The sequence below is a fragment of the Podarcis melisellensis genome (assembly GCF_964234715.1).
Source record: "Podarcis melisellensis genome assembly, chromosome: 12".
Classification (NCBI taxonomy): domain Eukaryota; kingdom Metazoa; phylum Chordata; class Lepidosauria; order Squamata; family Lacertidae; genus Podarcis; species Podarcis melisellensis.
The window spans coordinates 38,609,831-38,633,381 of record NC_138544.1 but is presented as its reverse complement, the minus strand read 5'-3'; the positions used below and the strand labels follow the sequence as shown (position 1 = coordinate 38,633,381).

The 23,551-nt window shown below is 42.9% G+C and overlaps 1 protein-coding gene across 3 annotated transcripts in view; it reads left to right on the top strand.

The window, feature by feature from the left end:
* Window positions 1–23,551, top strand: part of PIP4K2A (phosphatidylinositol-5-phosphate 4-kinase type 2 alpha) — a 190,482-nt gene that overhangs the window by 109,251 nt on the left and 57,680 nt on the right. The window contains exon 1 of one of the 3 annotated variants that reach the window (XM_081882618.1): window positions 13,849–14,287. The exons of the other annotated variants lie outside the window; for them this stretch is intronic. Within the exon in view, the coding sequence (XP_081738744.1) occupies window positions 14,147–14,287 (141 nt within the window). The 5' untranslated portion in view covers window positions 13,849–14,146. Of the gene's footprint in view, window positions 1–13,848; window positions 14,288–23,551 lie in introns of those variants that run through there. 3 annotated transcript variants of the gene reach the window in all.

The following is a 23,551-nucleotide window of genomic DNA, read 5'->3' as shown; positions in this document are numbered from 1 at the left end:
TCTCTCTCTCTCTCTCTCCACTTGACTGGGTCCATGTTTATTTGAAATGTCAGAGTGAGTCTGGGCACACCAAGCACATACCCTACACACATGTATGCTTGCTTTTAACATATACTGTAGTTGTCTCTGATATTTCCCCAGCCTTTGACAGACTGATCCCTGATGTCTCTGTGCAGCCCATTTGTTGAGTTCCTGATCAACTTTCAAGATAGTCAAAACCATTGTTAACAGGCTCATTCTGAACCATAGTTTTCAGCAGGTGGTGCCTCTTACTGAACACACACACATTATATCTCTGTATTTATTTAAAGGTACATTCTTCCATCTTATCAAATGGCACCTTATCAGCTGTATTCCATGGAGGCAAATTTAAGACTGCTGTATGTATGTAAAATATTTGTATAGCCTTTTGCCTCTGTTGGCTCTGCAAAGATAATGCAGAATACTTCCTCCTTATACATGAGTAACGGAAGTGTTTACACAGGCCAGGCCAGATATATGCAAAAGGAAGACAGGTAAGTTGATAAATTGACTAGAGGGTTGCACAGATGCAATTTAAGCCTTTCTTGTCTTGCACCAATGCATATAATATAATGAAATGAAAAGAGAATAAATAACCCTATCTCCATTGTGTAGATAGAAGGACAAATTTGTCTGAAGGGAGAAGAAGAAGAAAATGCAGAAGCCACTTTAATTAACAAAGGCGAAACATTTGCAATGTGTGTTTTGGCTTTATCTCAAAACAAGTATAGTCGTTTCTCAGAGTTTGCAAGAGGGTGTGAAACCAGCTGTTTCCTGTATGAGGCTTCCTCCAGTATAACCCATTCCTATGGAAGAGAAAAAGAAAGGATTCTCAGCGCTTTATCTTTATTTTACCCTAACAAGGCAGCTATTTGCTTTAGGCTGTGCAGTAGGGGAACAGGGGTGACCCTTAGACCAAAGGGCGCCACAGGCAAGGAGGCGTGTACTTGCACCCCATTTCATGATTTTGATGCAGTGTGCATGCATGATTTATCCCTGCCATGTAAGATGATAAATTTGCATACCTGGATCTATAAATCTGTACTTATTCATGCTATACGAACTGTTTGTATCTGCTTGTTTCAGCTACTGAGTGGACAGTTGAGGAGATGATCTGTAACAGATGCACCTCCCTCCCTGGTCCAGAAGTCTCCAAGCTTGCAGCCCCAGGGCACTTTGCTTGATTGCAGTGAATGAAGTATGGGCAAACTATTAAGATGTAGCCTGGCTGATTGCAGTATTTTTAGGCCGCTTTGCAGTGTTGCCCCTCCCAAGGCAACACACTGGAGTTTTAAAATGGCACTGGTGACAGAAAGCTGGGGGAGGGCTGATGTTCCCTGGCACTTAGCTGTGTTGCTTCTGCCTAACCTTTAGCTGTGATACTTATTTTCATTTCTCTGCGCAGTTCGTGTATGTATTTTTGTATTTATTGGCTGCCCTAAAATAATTCTAGTCACAATCTAACTAGTCACAATTTTAAAATCCAATAAAATGCAGCATATACAGGAACTATAGGATCAAAAAGAGAGAGACTAGTTTAAAAACAGAGAGCCGAGTGGCACAACTCTGCAGTCTTAAAATAAATTTAAAACAGGAACCAGTATTTTGCTCATACCTTTTTTGCATTATATTTGAAAGAGTGCCATTGAAAAGTGACAGAAAGGGGAAGGGGCAGTGCACCAAGGCTGGGATAGGCAACATCTTGCTACTTTTTTGTACCTCACCTGAAACCTTAAAGGTAAAGGTAAAGGGACCCCCTGGCCATTAGGTCGTCGTGACTGACTCGGGTTGCGGCACTCATCTCGCTTTATTGGCCGAGGGAGCCGGCATACAGCTTCCGGATCATGTGGCCAGCATAACTAAGCTGCTTCTGGCGAACCAGAGCAGCACAAGGAAACACCGTTTACCTTCCCGCCGGAGCGGTACCTATTTATCTACTTGCACTTTGATATGCTTTTGAACTGCTAGGTTGGCAGGAGCAGGGACTGAGCAACGGGAGCTCATCCCATTGCGGGGATTCGAACCGCTGACCTTCTGATTGGCAAGTCCTAGACACAGCACCACCCGCGTCCCTTTACCCGAAACCTTAGGTGATGACAAAATGCAGCCCTCCTAATAACACTGCTGAAAGCTTTTAACATGCAAGTTGTTATTGTTTTGGACTCTGTTTTGAACAACCAAAACGCTGCATTGATGCAAACACAGAATGATCCATAGCAGTAGAGAGAATCCCAACATAATGAATTGAAATTTGTAAAATGCTTTGATATTGGCACTGCAGGCATATTAAAAAATTAAAATATATGTTATTGTTTACTTCCTCGGGTGCATTCTTAGAATGGCATTATCAAATATCACACATCAGAATGGTTCTTTTTAACCACTGAGTCTAACTTTCCTACTTGTGTCTGAACAGCTGAACACAATGGAGATTCATGTGCCATAGCTAAGTGGATGTGTTCAAATAATTTGTAATGGTTGCACAACAATAATTGGGCAACAAAGATTTGTCTTTGTGGGTGTTTTTTGTCCATCTAATTCTACTGAATAAAAAGCTCTCTCTAAAATGTAACGGAATAACAAATTGACAGGCTGGAGCAGAATATTACACCACCATCTGTTGTTGGCATTGAGATTGTGGTAAACATCTCAAGTGCAATTCAGAGAGCTCAGCAACAACACACCTGGGATTAAAACTCAAGCTGTGTTTTCCGGCAGTTGGGTTTCATCCACAATCTATATATAGTCCACACTTTTCCAGCCTCCTAACAAAACTTAGCTGTAGTTATCTGCTGGCCAAATTAATTGCCAAATGATCACAAGCACTCCATGACCACAGTTGGGTAATACATTCATTAAGACCAACCAAAAAGTTTTTTAAAAATGGCAAACTTTCAAGTGTTCCAGAACTCTGCCAGGCAATCCCTCCCAGGTGCTGAGATATCAAGTTACACGCTTTGGATTCTGGGATGAAGTTGCAACAGCTGACACCATATTGGCGGGGGGGGGGAGGTGGGTGGGTGGGTGTGAATGGTTGGTTTGCAACTCGGTTCTGTCCTGTCCCATACCTGAAGCGGAAGACTTTTGTTTAATGTGTGTGGGACAGAGAACAGAGTAAAACAATACTCATGACAGCCTCCTTTTTTGGCAAAGCTAGGGGATTAATACTGGAAGGTTTGCCAGGTAGGAGTCATTTTGGAAGTCCAATAGTATAGCAGGAACACTCCATGTTCCTCTTCATATCTCAGTACCCAGAAAGGAGTTAGCCTTCAACTTCTGTCTTAAAACTCAATCTATAAACAAACCTTATGGCTGTAACATCTACCCTGCCATTTCCCACCCGGCGAGTTTTTTGCTTTTTAAAAATTTTCATCCTCCAGCCACTACCCCTACCTTGTGTATCATCTTGCCTAGCAAAGAATTAAAAAAAAACCTCAAAAGCTTGCTACATTTATTTCTTTATTACTAGATTTCTATCCCAGCTTTCCTCCAAAGAGCTCAAGGTGACAAACATGGTTCTCCACACACTCCATCCTACCCTCACAACAACCCTGTGAGGTAGTCTAGACTAAGAAATCGTGACCTGTCTGAGGTCACCACGTGAGCTTCCTAGCTGATGTGAGATTTGGTCTCTAGGGTCCGAGCCCGACATTTTGACCACTATGCCACAATGGCTCTTAATTTTAAATTGCTCAGCTGTAGACTTTGGAGGGCAGGAGGGGGTGTTATGGTGTTTTATATGACCTCCTGTGGTTCTCTTGATTGCAGTTATTGGCTTATCTAGGCTGTGCATACACACCTGTTTACTTTGCATCCTGCATGCTCCCACTGCTGTTTTGGGTAGCAATGTACACATGACATTAGCCACAATTCATATCTATACTGTATCTATCCTGTTCTTTCTTATGAAATACTGTTTTTGATGCATTTCCCCATAAACCAGCTTTGCTTCAAATTAAGAAAAAAGAACAACTGAGCTGCATTTTATGCTGGTAACAATGCGGGAGGCAGCAGTTATGAGTTACAAGTCTCTGTAGCCACAGCAGGCGCTGTGATTCTCCAGCAGTTTGACTTCACTCCTGAAGACGCACTCCATTGCCTCTTCAGACAGATTGATGTCAACAAATACATTCTATAGGAATAGCTCTTTAACTTCCTGGGAGCTCTTTAAAACATAGATGGGGAACCTGTGTCCCTCCAGGTGTTGCTGGTCTCTATAATTCTCATCAGCTCCAGTCAGCATAGCCAAAGGTCAGAGATGATGGAAGTTGTAGTCCAACAACATGGGGAGTGGGGCTCACATTCCCCTTCTCTAATTTAAGAACTTGTAGGTAAATGGATTTAGAATACAGCAGCTTGAACATTTTTCAATCTGACATTAAGTTATAAAACTTAATGCTTGGCCATCTTTATTTTACATTATTCTTCAGAATACCCAGGGGAAGTCTGGGAATCACTTTTTGATTCCCCAAAGATGGGAATCAGGTGTAGGCTTTTATTTTATTTTTTTAGATTACAAATGTGTTTCTTTTTAAACCAAACAGCTTGATCTTATACCTGTTTACTCCAAAGCAAGTCCCACAGAGTTCCAACTAACTCCCTAGCCAAACTAACCAACACACAATGGGTGTTATTTTCCTCATATGAGAATTAGTATTAAATTTTCCACATCCGAACAAACAGTGGTGATATTTTCACAGAAAATGGATTGTACACTGGAGACTACTGAGATCTTCCCAGTCTAATTAAGATATATTTGAAAATGAAAAGATAGGGCTTTTTGGACATAATTCTACAAACACTTACTCTCTAACAGTCTTGAGACCAGGCTAAATAACAGTAAGCAAAGGGCAGGAATGATTCCAAGCTACTATGGGCCACTCTTTAACTTATGCATTAACAAAAAGAAGCTAGCATTCAGCTTCCCATTCAGTTCTGGCACCTGAAGCTGATGTCTCTATGTCCATTGACTGATATGGAACTGATTCGCTGTAATGATTCTTTGGTTTGCAGTAGCATTGCCTTTCTGTGAATCACCAGCAACACAGCAGTGACTCAGGCCCTGTGCTATTATTGTCAGAGGGAGATTAATTAGCTGGAGAGGATCTGGGGTTGTCCCCAGTGCACAAGAAGGTTGGTGTGAAAATAGCAGCTATTATTTATTGGTGTGTGGAAAATCAAATGCCAATTCCCACATGAGGAGGAACATAAAGTATATCGGTGATAAAAATAAATCGAGTAGATGAATCTGACGGGGAGGTAGATTGGAAAGAATAGATTAAGAAACTTACAAGGGGTAAAGAAGAAAAGGCAGAATGGAAGATGAGTCTTAAAAGAAAAAGATAAGATATAAAATGGTAGGTGGAGAGAGAAAATAGAATAGTGATGATAGTGAGTCTTAATGAGGAAAAATTCTCAATGCCAGTTCTTGACTTGGGGTGAAAGGATTTGTCAATTTTGGCTCTCTTAGTTTCTCCTTTTTCCAGTTATAAATTCAGTTATCCACAGTTTGCAGCAATTTGATTTTTTTTTTAAAAAACACCCTAATGAAAATCCATCACCATTTAGTGCATATTTCCCTAATAAATACATTTTCAAATGCAGTTTTGACAAATGTACACATTCATGTAAGCAATTTCCTTAATATAATGCATTTGCATATGCTATTTTAACCAATACATTCATTTTTATGCAAACATTCCCCTACTATACACATTTTTTAAACATGGGTTGGTTGGTGAACTGCATAACAAATCTCAAATAAGTGCAAATTGCATGTTTGATTTGCATACTGTTTCAGAAAGTGCAGAAGTGATAGATTTGGCTTCAAATTGGACCTGAATTGAATTTCTGTCCCATACCTAGTCTTGACCATAGTTGAGGGTTGGGAAATGTTTTGTGGCCCTCCTGATGTCTTTGGACTCAGCCTCCATCAACCCCAGACAGAATGGCCAATGGTCAGGTGATGATGGGAGGACCACAAGTCCCTCATCACAGAAATAAATTGAGTAGTGTGTGTTTTTGTGTGTTGTGGAGGAACTTCAAAACATTTCCCAAACTATCAGAGGCAGAAGGTATTGGTTTGTATCAGGGCTTGCCTGGGAGCTAGCATGGGCAATGAGAGTGCTGAATATGTATTGGAGTGGGGGGACGATGACAATCTAGGTCCCCATCCCATCTGCATAGAGCCACGGACAGGCAGGGAGAATTGTACTGACTGCAAGAATTTATTCTAGTCTTACATGTTTTCAAGTAATATGTTTAGGATCAGGATGATAGATCCTAAGATGAGGTCAAGTGCACATGAGGCTTTGTGAAATTTCTCCCATAAGTCCCAAGCAGCACATTGTAAAAGGGAGAAGGATGGAAACATGGGTAGCCTTGTGACAAGAAGATAGCTATGAGTGTGTTCAAGACAAAAAAAAAAAAAAAAGTTTTTTCCCCAGTCAGATGTGTACATTACTGAAGGAGCACATCACCTTCAAACTTTAAGTTTAGTTTAGTTTTTAAAATGAGATATGTGCACAGGAGGCCCATGTTGTGGTTTGCATTGTTTATTTTTGTTTGCTTTAAAATAGGGCATGGCTGAGTGCTCTCATGCTGCGGTTGTATAGCAGAGGAGCACACAGTTTCTAAAAAAATCAAAACATGGAAATAATAACCTAAGATCTAGGAGGCACAGGTCCTAATTATATCACAAATAATATTCATCTGGTGCCTATGGTGATAACTTCCTCGATGCGGCGATTTTATTTGCTTGTTTAAACAATTTGTTTGCCACTTGGTTGCAAGTGTCTTTTAAATGGTGCACAAGAAATAAAATACCAAAAAGATAACAATCCCATTAGAATTATAAAAGAAGACTTCAGTTCAAATGCCTGCTGGAGCAATCAATCAATCAATCAATCAATCAATCAATAATAAAAAGCAATAAAAATAAGTAATCTTGGGAATGAGGATAGGAGCATTACTCCCCCCCCCCAAAGAAAAAACACAATACCAGAAGCACAGACTTGTAGTAAGAAATTATGCATAACAATTAGTTACCCATGCTGGTACCTATTTCAGATTTTAAATTGATTCTATTTGGCAGTTTTTAAATAGTTTTATATGTAGTTGACTTTTGTTAAAAAAATGATTTTATATATGCAATTGTTTAACTGTTTTATAAGTGTTTTTATACAAGTTTTTATTGTACTTTAAATCACTTTGAGATGCCTCAGAGCATTAATAACAAAAAATTAGAGACAGCATAGCCATTCATCACACACACACACACACACACACACACACATGCATGCACCCCCTGTTTAACCACTCTTAACCAGATTAGCCTTACAATGATGAAAACCAGCTACCCTAGCCTTTTAATTTAGAATAAGGAAAGAGGTCCTTACCAAATCCTGTTTTTTCCATCTGCCAAGGTGAGTTACTTGGATGCAGTAGTGTGGAGACACTTGACTATTTGATCAAGAGTTTGGGGACTGGCTTTACGAGATGATGCTAATGTGGGTATTTTTGTGAAGTGAGTCATTTGTTTTGGCTGATCCTTGCCTCTTTTGTGCTCACTGATTGTGTAACTCTGCATAGCAATTTCCTTGTCATACAGTAGGTGTGAAAGAAGGGAATGAAACACCCTCGGCCTTCCTCTTCTTATTATTATTTTCCATGCTGTGTATTCTGTCTCTCATTCCTTCCCATAGTTGCTGTGTCCTGTCAACTCTTATCTTGGCCTCGTTCCTCTGAGACATCACCAGCACCAGCATTATAAATTAAGATCATTATGTTATTAGAATTCTTACACTGCCTTTCATCTCAAAAAGAAATACCAAGTTCAGAAACAAATAAAAACCAACAGTAACATAGCAAGAATAGAGAGCCAACTGTGCATGGGTCTGTTTCTTCCTTGTATTTGTGTATTTCTGCAATGTATACTTTGCAGCTGCTAGGAGTGCATCATGGGCGTCACGTAACTTCCAACACTACAAATATGGCTTTCTGGCAATGGAATAATAATAATAATAATAATAATAATAATAATAATAATAATATAGTAATTTATTCTTTATACCCCGCCCGTCTGGCTGGGTTTCCCCAGCCACTCTGGGTGGCTTCCAGCAAAACACTAAAATACAATAACCTATTAAACATTAAAAGCTTCCCTAAACAGGGCTGCCTTAAGATGTCTTCTAAAAGTTTGGTAGTTATTTTTCTCTTTGACATCTGATGGGAGGGTGTTCCACAGGGTGGGTGCCACTACTGAGAAGGCCCTCTGCCTGGTTCCCTGTAACTTGGCTTCTCACAGCAAGGGAACTGCCAGAAGGCCCTCGGCGCTGGACCTCAGTGTCCAGGCAGAACGATGGAGGTGGAGACGCTCCTTCAGGTATACTGGAGTAATGGAGAAGGAACACCATTTGAATGGCAATGTCTATCAACTTCAGGGTGCTAGCCTCCTTAAATATGGGGGGGGGGGCAAGGACCTTGGCATCTAGAAGTTGGCTACTATGACAGCCAGCATCTATCAGAAACAGGAAGAATGTGATGCTTCCTGAGCTCAGTTCTCTGAGGCAGGTTGTACATCTTGAACAAAAAATGGTGAGTGGGCTTATTATGCAAATGCATACTTCTCTATGCCACCATATAATTCACAAGCCTTTTTTTGCAAGCAATTTGCATGCTTTATTTTCATGATATTACTTTCACAGGTGTCTTCAGACACAGATATTATGATTCACCAGTGTGAATTCTCACCTTTGTATTTAAAAAGTATTGTGAGAAACAACACTTAGCAAAGAGGAACAACTACTCCCGCAAAGTAGAGAAATTAATATGCTTGATTCCTAAAACAACAACAAAAATATCACTCCTTATTGTGGATCATTCACTACCAAAGGAAGGAGGGGACTGTCTAAATTAAAAATTTCTACCTCTCACCCTCTCTTTTTTTTAACCACTGGACAAAGAAGAAAGGCACCTGGAAAGAGTATTCTAGGGAAGTAAACACTGAGTGTGGGCATTCTTTATGCCCACATTCATGCCCACATTTCTCAATGGATCAGGGTAAAACTGCCACCTTCACATCTAAGCCCCACCGGCTGAATTCAGATACAACACTAAACTGTGGCTTAACCTTACAAGACCAAGCTTCAGTGAATCTTGAATGCGCATGTGTTCTCCAGCATGGCTGCAAGGAGGCGATTGGAACCTTTTGCTTCTGTTTTAGATAAACCACAGTTTTGAATGTTACCCTAAACTTATACTGTGGTTACTCTTAACTATGGTTAGTGAAAACAAGCCAGATTCATTACTCATGTTTTGAAGTTGGCTTGTTCGAGCTCACTATAATTAAGATTAGCCACAGTTTGGGGTTAGAACAACATGCTAATCTGTGGTTAATCTAAAACAGGAGTGGAAGCTTGCAATCTCCTTATCGCAGCCAAAATGGAGGCGGTGGTGGTGGAGGAGGTATGTGTGAGTCTGAGACTCACTGCAGCTTTCCCCCATAAAGATAAACCACATCTCCCAGAGTTCACATGTGTAAATGTGCCCATAGATGTGGGAGTAAGTCCTTTTTAACTTAATGGGGCATGTTTCTTGGTATATACATATATAGGGTAATGCCATCACTGTCACCTTCTCAGTGTCGTAGGTAGTGTGCATCGCTGTAGGACAAAAGACATCATAGAGCTGCCAGTTGCATTGACTCGGCAGTTTCTTCAGCAACAAAAATGTACTTCCTCTGCAGTTTGCAAACCCTGACAGCTGACCTATTACTAGCTTGCAGAGGAAGTGTTGGCAGCAACATCATCTGCAAATGTAGGAAGGGATGGGGTGGGGAAAACCACACAAGAAGTATGCACATGCAAAATAGCAGCAGGGGTTTCCAACACTGTACTTTTACTTGCTGCAGATGCAAGATCCTCATTTCAAAGAGAATTAGGCTCAAACATAATATTCTGCTGAAGAATATTCTTGGACACTGACCCATGCAATCCTATGCACACTGATCAGGCCCAAATCTCCTAGTTAGCTTCATCGCCAAACAGGGTTTCAGGCAGGGTGTGTCACATTCAAACTCAAACTTCTGCAAAGGTAGCACAATACTTTCTGAGCCTAAGATGGCACTGTAGAGGTACTAGCTTAAAAATAGCCATGTGCTGTCCTTATTCTCTGATTTGTAAACAAATTGGAGGAATTAAAAATGCTGCTTTAGTTTCCATAGACAGTAAAGCACACACATAGGGCTGTGCATGCTGTGCTAACTTAAAATGCGGCTAGGTCATTCTTTTTATCAATTTGGATTGAAGCTGGTTGAAGACGAAAAATGCATCAAAATGCAGCATTTCATCAGAAACAGCAGGATAGACATTGATTGTGGCTAATGGAATGTGTACATCGCTTCCCAAACCAGTAGTGGGAATGCACTGGATGTAGCATAAACAGGAGTGTGTACAAAGCCACACACCCACATCCTAACCATGTTTACTTGAAAGTATGTGCCACTGATTTCAATGGCATTTACTTCCTAGTAACATATAGGATATGCAGCCATAGCAGATTTCTAAAAGAAGGGAATTTGTAACAAGAAACAATAGTAACTAAAAACAGGCATGGCCTGGAATGCATTAGGTGTGGGAAGAACATCTCTGATGAACAATATAAAGATTCCTCAAGATGAAAAATGCTTTTCTGGCATAAGCCCCAAACTGAGAAGCTGGCGCTGCATTCTCAAGACAAAGAGCAAGAAAACTAGCACCAGCATCAGAGGCCAAGCAAAATCTGAGGCCGGGATGTGGGAGCTCATTTTTAACATGGGAAAGTGCAGTGACCTAGCCAAATAAGGAGTTCTTCAGGACGGAATGCAAAGGTGATGCAATGATGAAGACCCTAGCAAGTGTTACGGGTTTCTTATGCTTTTATCCAGTGGGAAGAGCCAAGCAACATGCAGCCATAACTGTGAACAACCCAGTTAAACAAAGGGCAGCCTCGTTTTGGGGTCCTTGAGTGCTCTTGTAGGTAACCAGTGCACTGATTCAGCCTGCTAGATGTTCACAGACCAAATTTAGTGACTCAGACCGGCATGCTGATTGGTATTTCTTCCCACAAGGACGTTGGCGTTGCTAAAAGCCAACCACAGTTGCTCCAAACCTGGGATAAAGTTTCTTCTATGAGGTGGTGCCTGTTTCAGTTCCTTATCTGGCACTACTGCTGCAGCAGGTGGAGCTTTCTCTATGCATGCTACTTTTTCCCCCTTTTTCAAATCTTGATCTAATGTTTCTGTTTGCTTCCTTATATGCTCTTATATGTTCAGTAACCTGAACGAGTGCAAAATGATCTCCACAATGGTTGAGGGCAAGTTTGGTTACATTATGTGCATTTACCTGCTGGTGTCATTGCTGAGCACTGGGGCCATCAGAGATGCAAGATACCCACACATTTCTCTCCATGCAAAGAAAAGTAGCTTGGGGCTAAGGTCAGCAGTTCATCTTCCTTCTGCACCCCATTCCTTGACTCCAGTGGGAGTGTCTTTACTTACAACACCGGTTTCACAGATGTAACAGATCACACCATCAACACAGGGTGAGGGCCAAAGAAATGTGACTCTCCTTGCCAGTCACAAGAAAAATCTCCTTTCTGAAGCTGCTCTTTGCATTTCAAAGGAAGCTCCCACTGGCATGAAGAGAAGCTTAAAGCAGGGATGGGGAACTTGTGGTCCTCCAGATGTTGTTGGACTCCAACTCCCATAAGCCCCAGCCAACATGGCTAGTAGTTGGGAATGGTGAGAGTTGTGATCCCAACAACATCACAGGTTAGCCATCACTGCCCTAAAATGCAGGCAGCATTTTCAAAGAGGTGAGATAAAGAGCTAATCTTCCTAGTGGTCTCTGGGCTCAAAAGACCTGTGCATTAATTGCATCCACATAATTAACCTCAGAAGTACCGTAGTTTGGCCCTGACTCAAGCCAGCATGAGACTTGAACTAAATAAATGTGGCCCTTTCCCCACTACACCCACCTTGCAAAATTTCCCCCTTGCATTGGGGGAATCCCACCAGTGCAGAGAGCATGCTAGCAGCACTTGTGTTGCAACTCTAATATAAATTCATTACAACAGTGTAGCATCTCATTCTGCTGGCGCAGTGAAATTTAGTATCAATGTTATCTTTGCTTTAGCCAACTCTTCTATTAGGCATAGCAGCTGCCTCAGGGAACTGATTTTGAGTGTCACGAGAGGGCAGTAAAGTGATAGTTATATAATTTATTATTATTGTATTTTTCTTGTCAAACATCTGTGAGATTTGTTGCATCAGATGCCAAAAAGAACTTGACTGGCCTTGGGTACATGGGAGGCAGGAGGCACCAGTTGCTTCTCTGCTTCTGGCAGCAAAGCCTCAAGGTCCAATTTTGTTCTATCCAGTGTGCAGAACAGGATAGGCTGTAATTCAAAAAGAAGAGCCTCCATTTCCATGCAATAAAAATAACTGTTATATGTTAAGGTTTCTCCAGGATAGGGTTAGATTGCAACTTAATATTTTTAAGGGCATTTTAATGAGATTTTTAATGTGCTCACATTACTTACATACGTACCCACCTGCCCTTCACTCGGATTTGCAAATCTGTCACCAGACAAATTCCGTCCCTGGAATGTCCCCCGATTTGCAAATCTGTCCCCAGGAAATGTGGCAGTGGCAGCCTCAGCGGCCCGGAGCCAGCCTAGTAGCGCAGTTGGCTCTGTCTGATTTCAGGAGCTGCTCGCTGTCATGGCGCCTGCAATTTTTCCTCATCGGAAGTCCACCATATGATGTTCCGGCGAAGAAAAATGGTGGGCGCCATAGCAGCGAGAAGCTCCTGAAGCCAGTCAGAGTCAACTGCGCTACCAGGCTGGCTCCGGGCTGCTGACTGCCGCTGCCGCCACCACTGCCGAAGGGGAACCGGGGATGTCCGGCGGTACAGATCTCCTGCCCCCTTCCCCCTTTGTTTTGACTGATTGGGGGAGGCTCGGAAGTTGTGGGTGGGTAGCCGTTGCCCAGGTTTTTAAAAACTCTGCGCATTTATGTTTCACAGGGTGTGAAAGAAGGGCTTTGCACCTTTATACAATATGCATGTGAGCTTGGGCCCAGGGTCTTTTGCCTCACCATCCCCACTACTGACTCCATTGCTACTCAGCTTAAAAAAAAAAAGGGGGGTCCCCAGATTCATTGAAAAAAATCTGGTAACCATATTATAACACAATATTGAAAACAGTTTTCAAACAACTTAAAATTTCATTTATCTAATCTACTTGATGTGATAATCGGGACGAGGAGCAGAAGACCATTTATCCGATCATTTCCCTGGACCCAGACCTATCTCCCATGAAAACAAAATCTCGAAATCAGTTTACAACAGCAAAACGTGTAGTCAGAACAATTTAAAAACCGGGAGAACCCACCAACCAACACCGGTTTTCCATTGCTCTTCAGGTGGGACTTTAACCAGTCACTGTCCCGCCACCTACAATCCAACCAACTTGTCTCAAGTTAGCAGAAGGACGCTCGGAACGAGGCGTCGGGCAAAAGGGGGGGAAAGAGTTGGTGAAAAAGGGGGAAAGGCTGCTTCACATTCAGCCGCCGCGCATGCCCAGAAGTGCCGCGCATGCTCCTTAGTAGGCATGAAGCCTTGGCTCGGCCGCAACCTCGCCTCACAACTCCGCCGCTGGGAGCGCGATGCCTCTGTGGGCGGGGCCAAAGGAGTGGGCTGGAGGCAGTGGCGGCGGCGGCCTCTCCCCCCCCGTAGGAGGGTAGAGGGCGTGGCCTGAGGAGGCGGAGGCGGCGCGCGGGGCCATTTCAGCGAGCGGCGGCGGCGCAGGCGGCCCGGCCAGGATGCACTTGGCAGCGTCTCGCGGCGGTAGCAGCAGCAGCAGCAGCAGCAGCTGCGGCACCAGCAGCAGCAGCGCCAGGGACGAGCCCGCCGCTTCCCTCCTGCCGCAACCGCGCTAGCGCCCGCCGCGCAGCCCCAGCCGCGCTCCGTCTCTCCTCCCGGCCCTGCCGGTCCCTGCTCCACCTCCTCCTGTGTCGGCGGCGGGAGCATCGCCGTCCCTCCTTCTCTGCCCTGCTCCTCTCGCGTCTGCTTCCTCGGCGTCTCCCATGGCGGCCCCGGGCAACATCGTGTCCGTTATGGCCAGCAAGACCAAGACCAAGAAGAAGCATTTCGTGGCCCAGAAAGTCAAGCTCTTCCGGGCCAGCGACCCGCTGCTCAGCGTCCTCATGTGGGGGGTGAACCACTCGGTAAGAGCCGGCGCTTCCTGGGGCGGGGGGTGGTTGCTTTGCTGGCCCGGCGGAGGCCCCTTCGTCTCCGCCGCAACCTCCGCCTCCTCCCTCCACCCCTCTCCTCCTCCTCCTGTCACTGCGGGGCCTCTCTCTGTGCCCCCTCGCTTCCCATACTCCGGATCAGTACCTTCCCCATAGCTCTATCTCCCTCCCCCTTCAGCAGTTCTGAAAGGGAGTACGTACTTGCAACCCCCCCCCCAACATATGCACACTTTCTCTTTTTAATCCACCCATCTCTCCCACCCCCTTTCTCTGTTTTATAGGGGATTCCTGCCAGTAGTTCCTAGTGAGGAAGGGGACTGGCTAGTGTAATTAGAAAGGGGAAAGATGAAATGTCTTCACCTGTGGGGTAGGCGATGTGCTTCTCTGCCTGTGGGGTAGGAATGTGCCCTTGGGCACTTGAGTTCAGAGGCGTCCTGCCCTTGGGGTGGCAAAAGCCATGGGTGTGCCGTACACCCTGCCGTATATTCTTTTCTCTTTGTGCACCTTTCTCTGTTGCATGCACACACAACCTTGTGTATAGGGCTATGGGCATCCCAGTACTTGGTAGCTGCTATCGCTATTTGCTGTGGCGACTAAATGGACCTCAAAGCAATACCGCTCTTATATTCACTGTGCTAGCTGATTGTACTTCTTGCCCTGAAATGGGCTTCGGGGTGGGAATCTGCTAAACAAACGCTACTCTTATTTAAGTGCATCTTGGGGATGGTTGACAGTTGGGCAGCGTTAGATTAATGGTCGGAGCTGTGTGTGTTTTGCCACTGGGCTAATGGCTTTGCTGCTGTCCAGGTTGGATGCATTTTGCTGAGTAGTGGTAAAAAAATATGTCAGGCTGCAGAAGTGCTGGGATCTGTTATACATGCACAGCAAACCATCTCCCCCCCAACCCCCCCCCGACATAATCAGTATTGTGTAGCTGGGAGGCAGGACGATTAATGATGTCTGAGATAAAACACTGCTACGGTAAGGAAGCTAGAGGCATGCTGCTGCCTTGGAGTACTGCAGTGTTCTGCTTCTCTGTTGGTAGCGGTGCTTCTACCTGTGCGGTGTTGATCTGATCAGATCAAGGAGAACAGAAATGTGAGACTTGGCTACTGGCTTTTGGCAGAGTTGTAGCATATCAGCTTGAATATTGGCAATGATAGGACCTTGTGACTTCAACCAAATATTATTCATGAGCAAGCTTTGAAAATAACTAGTTCTGATGGCTATGCATGTCTGGTTTCAATGTTGGCTGTTCTAGGATGTACTTTGTGGTAGGACTTAAGATGCTTGAAGCTTGGATTGCACTATGTATAAAAGGCTTTAAACAGGAAAAGGAGTGTTGACTTGTCAAGTAAAAAACATGTGTAATGTCTTACCTTGTTAGGGTTGTGTTCACCTGGTTAAAGAAGTGATACTTCAGTTATGCAAGTGTGTTCAGACGACGAGACCTGCAAGGTTTTCTGTTCAAGGTGCTGCTGCAAACTGCCCTTGAGCTTGGGGAAGGGGGGGAGAGCACAATCTGCGCTACGTTCTGTGAACTTCTGATATCTGCACTTTGCTGACTGTCCCTACTTTGCTTGGGCAGAAACCTTTGCTTTCTTGTTACTTGCAGTTACTGCAGTTATTTGAAACAAACTGACTGTGAATTTCTCCCACTGAACTTGTGTGCCTATATTGGCAGCTTTTACCAGAAGCTAAATCAGGCTGCCTTTTGATCTTCAAACCTAGCTACTTCCAAATCCTCTCTACTGCCTACACACTTCCCCTCTCTTTCTTGAAAAGTGCTTTGTTTTGCAAATACATTTGTCTTGTTGAGAATTGTTTTGCAACTGCATTGTTGTACATATATGGGAAATATCCACCACTGCACAGGCATCGCCCTTTGCACAAGTGCAGGTTTGTATGCAACTTTAAGATGTTAATGATAACTTGCATAGCTATTCACTCTGTTCTATTGCAGTGGTGCTATGCTGCATCTTGAGGTTAGGTTTGTGGTTTGGTGACTAATCATCCTTTTTATCCAGAAACAGCATAATACTATCTTTCTTGGGAAATGTATCTGTGTTAGGGGGAAGTTGGCTAACAAGTCTCCCGAAGCAGTGTTACTAGACTTATCATTTCTTAGACTTATTCTTGGCATCCAGATATATTGGAAGTTGTGCTAAACTGTGTAATGGCTCTCCGTCTTCATATTTCCCCAAACAGCAAGTGAAGATCATTTTAACTAGAGCTTTTCATCCAAGGAAGAGTGATTCTATGTGAAAACTTTGCCTTAAAATAGGAAAACCAAGCACAGCATCTGAGCATTGCATGTGGGTATATTTACACAAATGTGTCCAACTTCGGTCACTGTCCTAGGACTCATCACCCAAGAACCTCATTTGTACACAAGAAATAATTTCACACTTCTGAGCCACAGACCCTTGGTAGCAATCTAGGCTTGGGCTTGTGGAACTGTGAAAGTCATGCATCACCTGTGGCATCCGTCTTATGATAAATGAGAGAGATGGGTTGTTGACTCTTCAATTCTCTTTTAACCTCTGATTTGTTTACATCTTCAAGAGATGAAGGCAAGTTCAGGGGTTATCTCAGAATAATTGATAATGTAATCAGACTTGTTTTCTATTGATTGCGGTAGTAAATGCCATGGGTTGATGACTTTGACATTAAAATAATTGTAACAGATTTGTCTTGTAGGATGAGAAGCTGCAGGAGATGTTGAACTGTAACTTTTAGTGCAGAGTTTTCACCATGTTTTTTAACTTCAAGTCTTACAGTGGCAAAATAATTTTCCTAGATGCAGTACTTCTAAATACATAACTTAATAGACTACTTGGAACATGTGTTAACTTAGAAGCAGCCTGATCTGCTAAGAATGGGGCCATAGGGCTAGACCTGTAAAAGATAAGGTAAGTTAATTTGAAAAAGGAATTTAAAAGTCATTAATAAAGATTAGCAATCATTTGGTTGTCTCCCTCATAGCTTTAACTTCTTTTTAAACTCTACCAGACTGAGCAGCTTTTGTAAGATACTAATGTTGAAGTCATACTGAATACATTGAAACCACAAGTGTATAATTAAAGTGTGAAAAGTGTAAAACCTGAAGAAAAACCAGAGTATGTGTAGAATTAAAGAAATTGCAGAAACATGCTCTTAACTAAACTTGTAGAAGAAAAGAAAATACGGTTTTAAGTACTCTTATTTTGTAAGTGCATGTGTTGGAATGGCCGTTCTTTTAAATGACCAAAGCGTTATAGGCAATGCTGGAAAAATATATTTCAAATTCCTAAGCCAGTTTGAGCTTTATATATTTTTAGATGCCAACCTTGGGCAAATATGTTATGGCTCATCTCCCCACCCCTACAGATTCTATACCTTTTGTAGGCATTGTTAGATTCCTGCATCTTTGTCTAGTCCTGGGCATAAGGGAAAGTACCGTAAATGCTAGGAGTGGTAGGAATGCATTTACCATTTGTGTGTGTGGGCTTTGAATAGTACATAACTATGTTCTGTGTTTGTCTACAGCTTCCTTGGAACCTGTGCAGAGTATCTTGGGTGGAGAGGAGTCCTCTCACTCATCCCATTTGGCACAGAATATAGCTACTTGGAAAGTGGGTAGAGTAGAGTCTCTTCTGCCCTTGCTAAGAACTGATTGCAACATTTTTATAATCCCCACGATCCTGTTTCATATCACAGTGAACATCTGTGGAATTTCTTGTCTGGGAATGAAAAAGCTTTCTGTGAACAGTGTTTCAAACAAGCAGCTTTCCCCATGAGTAAGGACCATGTAATAGAAAACTCTTCTTTGCCTTCATTTTCAAAAACAAAAAACAGCAACTTCTTAAAAATATAGTGCTTTTGTTGCTAGTCAATTAGTTTTTGCCTTTTTTAATATATATATTTACTTACTAGCACTGGTATGATCACATTTTCATGCTATAATCTCTTGGGGGTAGAGCTAACTTTTCTGCTTAGAAATGCTTGACCAAATGGCTCAGAGCAAAACTAATTTGTAATTTACCCACACACACTCCCAACACTTGAGCAGTGAGTGCTTAAAATAAGCTTCTGAGCTTTCACCAGCAGCTACTACTAGCTCATGGAGCACCTAGCCTGATAGATATGCAGATCATGCAAGTGCAGATTGGCACAAGGCCAAAACAATATTGACTTTCCATTTTGAGTAAGAAGAAGAATTTCAGGGTAAGGATGCTTTCCTCAGAATACAGCTGGGCATTACAAGATAGATAATCTTTTGTTCCAAGCCCATTAATTTCAGATGCTGACAGCATCACTAATAGACTTTTATTTTTAGGAGACTATGAAAACAGCCTTGGCTTCAAACTTGAATATAAGAATGAAAAAAGTTAGAATTCATTTGTAACATAGTGTAGGTAGACCTAACTTTTAGGTTGGCTCTTTGCTTTGTTTTGAGGGTTTTATGTGGCCCCAGGTTTGTAATGCTGGAGAATGGGGTGGACCAGATTCCTGTTCTACCTCTCCCAGTAATGCTATGTCTTAAGCCCTTTTTAGGCCTCACTCTTGCCAGCCCCACCTGGGGGTGGGATGAAGAATGGAGCCATATGTAAAGTGAAATGTTATGTATAATAATTTATTATTTATATCCCGCCCATTTGGCTGAGTTTCCGTAACCACTCTGGGCGGCTTCCAACTGAATATTAAAAACAATACAGCATCACACATTAAAACATAGGGCCACCTTCAGTTGTCTTTTAAAAGTAAAATAGTTGTTTATTTCCTTGACATCTGCTGGGAGGCCGTTCCACAGGGCGGGCGCCACTACCGAGAAGGCCCTCTGCCTGGTTCCCTGTAACCTCACTTCTCGCACTGAGGGAACTGCCAGAAGGCTCTCGGCGCTGGACCTCAGTGTCCGGGCTGGATGATGGGGGTGGAGATGCTCCTTCAGGTATACAGGACCGAGGCCGTTTAGGGCTTTAGAGGTCAGCACCAACACTTTGAATTGTGCTTGGAAGCGTACTGGGAGCCAATGAGGATCTTTCAGGACCAGTGTTCTCGGCAGCCACTCCCAGTCACCAGTCTAGCTGCCGCATTCTGGATTAATTGCAGTTTCTGAGTCACCTTCAAAGGTAGCCCCACGTAGAGCGCATTGCAGTAGTCCAAGCAGGAGATAACTAGAGCATGCACCACTCTCAGCCTGCGTACCAGATGGAGCTGGTAAACAGCTGCCCTGGACACAGATTTAACCCGCACCTCCATGGACATGTGCTCCTTCAGGGGCAGTTACCCCATTCAGGATCAGGAAGTCCTCCATGTAATGCATAGACTGTCCCTGCTATTTGAGACCAAGGCTTTGGAGTACTTAGTGCAACTCTGGCACAATGTGACTTACCTGCTGCTTTCCCATAAAACCCCAATCAGCCTACCTGTTGACTAACTTTGGGTTTAGCCCTGAAAATGTGAGGAAATGCAAGCATCCTACAATCTTCAAAGTGCTCTGACTTAACTGAGTGAGAAAACTGTTCAAGGGGGTGGAACAGCTCCCCTGTGAGGAGAGGTGGCAGCATTTGGGCATTTTAGTTTAGAGGAAAGGCAATTAAGAAGTAGAGGTATATAAAATTATGCCTGGGGTGGAGAAAGTAGATAGGGGAAGGTTTTCCTCTCTCTCATAACATTAGAATTCATGGACATCCAATGAAGCTGGACATTGGAGGATGCAGAAGAGACAAAATAAAAATGCAGCACATAGTTAAACTTTGGAATTTGCTCCCACAGGAGGCAGTGATGGCCACCAACTTGGATAGCTTTACAAGAGGATTAGACAAATCCATGAAGGATTAGGCTATTGTTGGCTATTACCTACCCATAATGGCTATGCTCTGCCTCCATGGTTGAAAGTTATAAGCAAATTGCAGGAAACCACAGGAAGGGAGAAGGCCCTTGCACTCGGATCCTGCTACATGATGCAGCTGGGTGAGATGAGCCACTGGCCTGATCCAGAAGGCTCTTTTTACATTCTTAATGGGGGAAAATACGTCTTTCAGGCCAAACTGTAGGAAGATCTTCTCTCATGCTGTGCCATGTTGGCTAGATTACGGGGCTATAGATCTGATTTGCATTCTTCTCAATGGAAATCTGATGTGTAGAACTCTAGGACTGGCCTGTTCTGAATTTCTAAAAGCTATTGCAGTGACTGCCAATATCATAAAAGCTGGGCCATCCAAAACAGGATTGAAATCATTTGATGCATTATGTGGATACATTTAGTAATGCTAACTGTCAGTCATAATAGAACATTGAAGACACAGTTAAGATGTCAGGTAAGATATAATAAGTCAATGCATTCTACAATACCTGCCAATTTATTGCCCAATTCACTCAGTTTGCTGAGAGCTCCGAAAGGGAGCCCTTGAATTCCTTTTTGCTGCCTCTCTGAATAATTTGGTGTTTGCAAACTTGGATCACTTTGCTGCTCACCCTAAACTTGAGATACGAGTCAGCATTCATAGGATAAGAGAACAAGTCCTCCTATGGATTGATAAGTTTTTTCTGGAGCCTTTGAGAGCTTCTCTCAGAAGCTATTTGAACATTTAAGTATACAATGTCCACTGGCTCACACCTGTCCATATGCCTGACACACTCCCCACAAATGCTAAAATGTTCGTAAGAGAGGACTTGCCTTTGCAGAAGCCGTGTTTATTCTTTTTCGTTAAGACTAATTCTTGTGTAGTCTTGGCTATATCACAATTCATGTTATCTTTAACATATTCCCCAATCTACCCGAAACAGATATTAAGCAAATTGACCTGCACCTTCCTGGATTCTGGTCCCCTAATCTTTAAAAACTAGTGTCACATTTGCTGTTTTCCAGCCCTCTGGTACAAAGGCCAATCTTTGTTGAGTGGAAACCACCTGCTTGATTAAGATGGCTTGGCATTACATAAATGGGCTTCATGTTTGAGGGAAAGCTACAGCACTAAAGTTTATGCATTTTATACTTAGAGCAGATAACATGATGGAAAAAGTTGAAAGATTGCACTTTAAACATTTAACACAAACTATTCAAACCAGCAGTTGCTATAGTTACTGTGGTAGCATCTGCAAACCCATAGGACATCTTAAGTAGGCAGATCAGACTATCTCTCTCTTTCTAAAATGTGACTCATTTACAAGAACCAGATCCACTCTTCTTACTAAGTAAAGGAACTTGCAAGATGTTTGACCTTATAGGAGAATAACACAAATTCTTAAAATATTTGTGCATGGCAGTGATTCTTTAAATATAGAATGAGTCCAAATGGATACAGGGCATCTTGGAGGGATGGTAGTGCAAAGATAAGATCATGAGCCCTGTGGTGCCTGCCTTCCTACGTTGTCCAACTCCCTAAAAGATAAGAGAGGGTTGTCCATATTGGATCTCTGGGATAACTTACTTTCTATCTTCCAACCTGATAGAAAACAGCTGTTTGTTCTCTTCTAATGATGCTGCTCTGTATGGCTTTAGATAGTCTGATGCCTTGCTCTTCTTTTAGCGCAGGTGATAATGCCTCATGCCATATATGCTTGGCAGCTTTAGGATGTAGTTGCACCACTCTATTCAAGGTGTTCTGAACTTTCACCTGCAGAGCTGATGGTTAACTTGGCCCCGCTTCTGTGTGAATCTTTACTTTTTGCCCTCCCCAACCCAGTATTAGCAGACTTTGAAAAAACACTGAGCTGATGTCTAGTAACCCTGTTACTGTTGGAGGATGTTTTGTGAGGATTTTTCTTTGAATACCATATTTTTCCATGTACAGTGGTACCTCGGGTTACATACGCTTCAGGTTACAGACTCCGCTAACTCAGAAATAGTGCTTCAGCTTAAGAACTTTGCTTCAGGATGAGAACAGAAATCCTGCTACGGCGGCACGGCGGCAGCAGGAGTCCCCATTAGCTAAAGTGGTGCTTCAGGTTAAGAACAGTTTCAGGTTAAGAACGGACCTCCGGAACGAATTAAGTACTTAACCCGAGGTACCACTGTATAAGACACCCCCTTGTTTAAGACGACCCCCCTTTTTTTAACCTAAAATTAAGAAAGTAAGTTGTTTAGCTTTTTGGGGTGGGGTGGGGAGGTCACTTCTGCCAATTGCTCACCCGCCTGCCCACCACTGCTGATTGCACACCTCGCCGCAGCCAATTGTCTGCCAGTTTGCCACCACCCGTCCACTTGCCACAGCCACCAATCGCCAGCAGGCCATTAATCGCACGTTCCCCCTCTGCATTCACTATGAGTGTATAAGACGACACCCAATTTTTGCCTAATTTTTTTTTAGCAAAAAGCATAATCTTATACACGGAAAAATATGGTACTTCTCTTGGGGAAGCCAGTGTGAGGAAATGAAACACTGTATTAATTACACCAAAGCAGGCAGAGTTACTTAAGTTGCAAAACCCCAGCTGGGCATAGGGTTAGACAGTAAATCCTAACATAGTTGAAGGCATTGGCAAAAGGGAAGAAGAATCTTGCCGAAGGCTTTTAGTTTGTAAAACTCTAAAATACTGGAAACCTACTATGTAATTGCAACTTCATTGTTCAAACTGTGAGTTCTAGTGCTCATGCAGGCAAAGTGGCACTACCCAAGCAACAAGAGGGAGGTATTAGCAGTCTCGGGAACTTCAAAGTTTTCAGAAGTGCATCTTTAGAAAAGCCCTAAGGAGAATGTCCAGAATAGCCCAGTGCAGACTGAGCATGCTCAGTGAGCATAGAATGTTGACAAACTCCAGTGGGGGTGGGGGAGGATGGAATGCAGTGGTTGGAATTCTGAATGCCAGTGATGGACTGTGCAGAATTTGGTTGCAGATCTCACTTGTATCTGCTGAAATCCCATGGTCAAGAGATTGAATTCATGTATGTAAACCTTATTTTCTATTAAGGTTAGAATAGAATAGTTTGCACAACTGGAATTAAAATCAATGGGCATATAAGTGTGTGCTAGTTCCTGTAACTTCAGTTGTAAATAGAACCTGTTCAGGGTTTTGTGGTGTTTTCTGGAACTGTAAGTACAACCATCTCAGAAGCGGAATCTGTATAATTAGCCTCAGGCTGGCTTGATCTGAGCATTCTCTTGGTGGCACTCTTGATACTGTGTGGATACTCCTAAAATATGTTGATTACAAGTAAGACTTGACGTTTGACTTATATCGAGACGCAAGCTATAGATTTGCCAATATAAGCATGTAATGCACCTTTTGATGGCCAAAGAAAATCCAAAGACCATC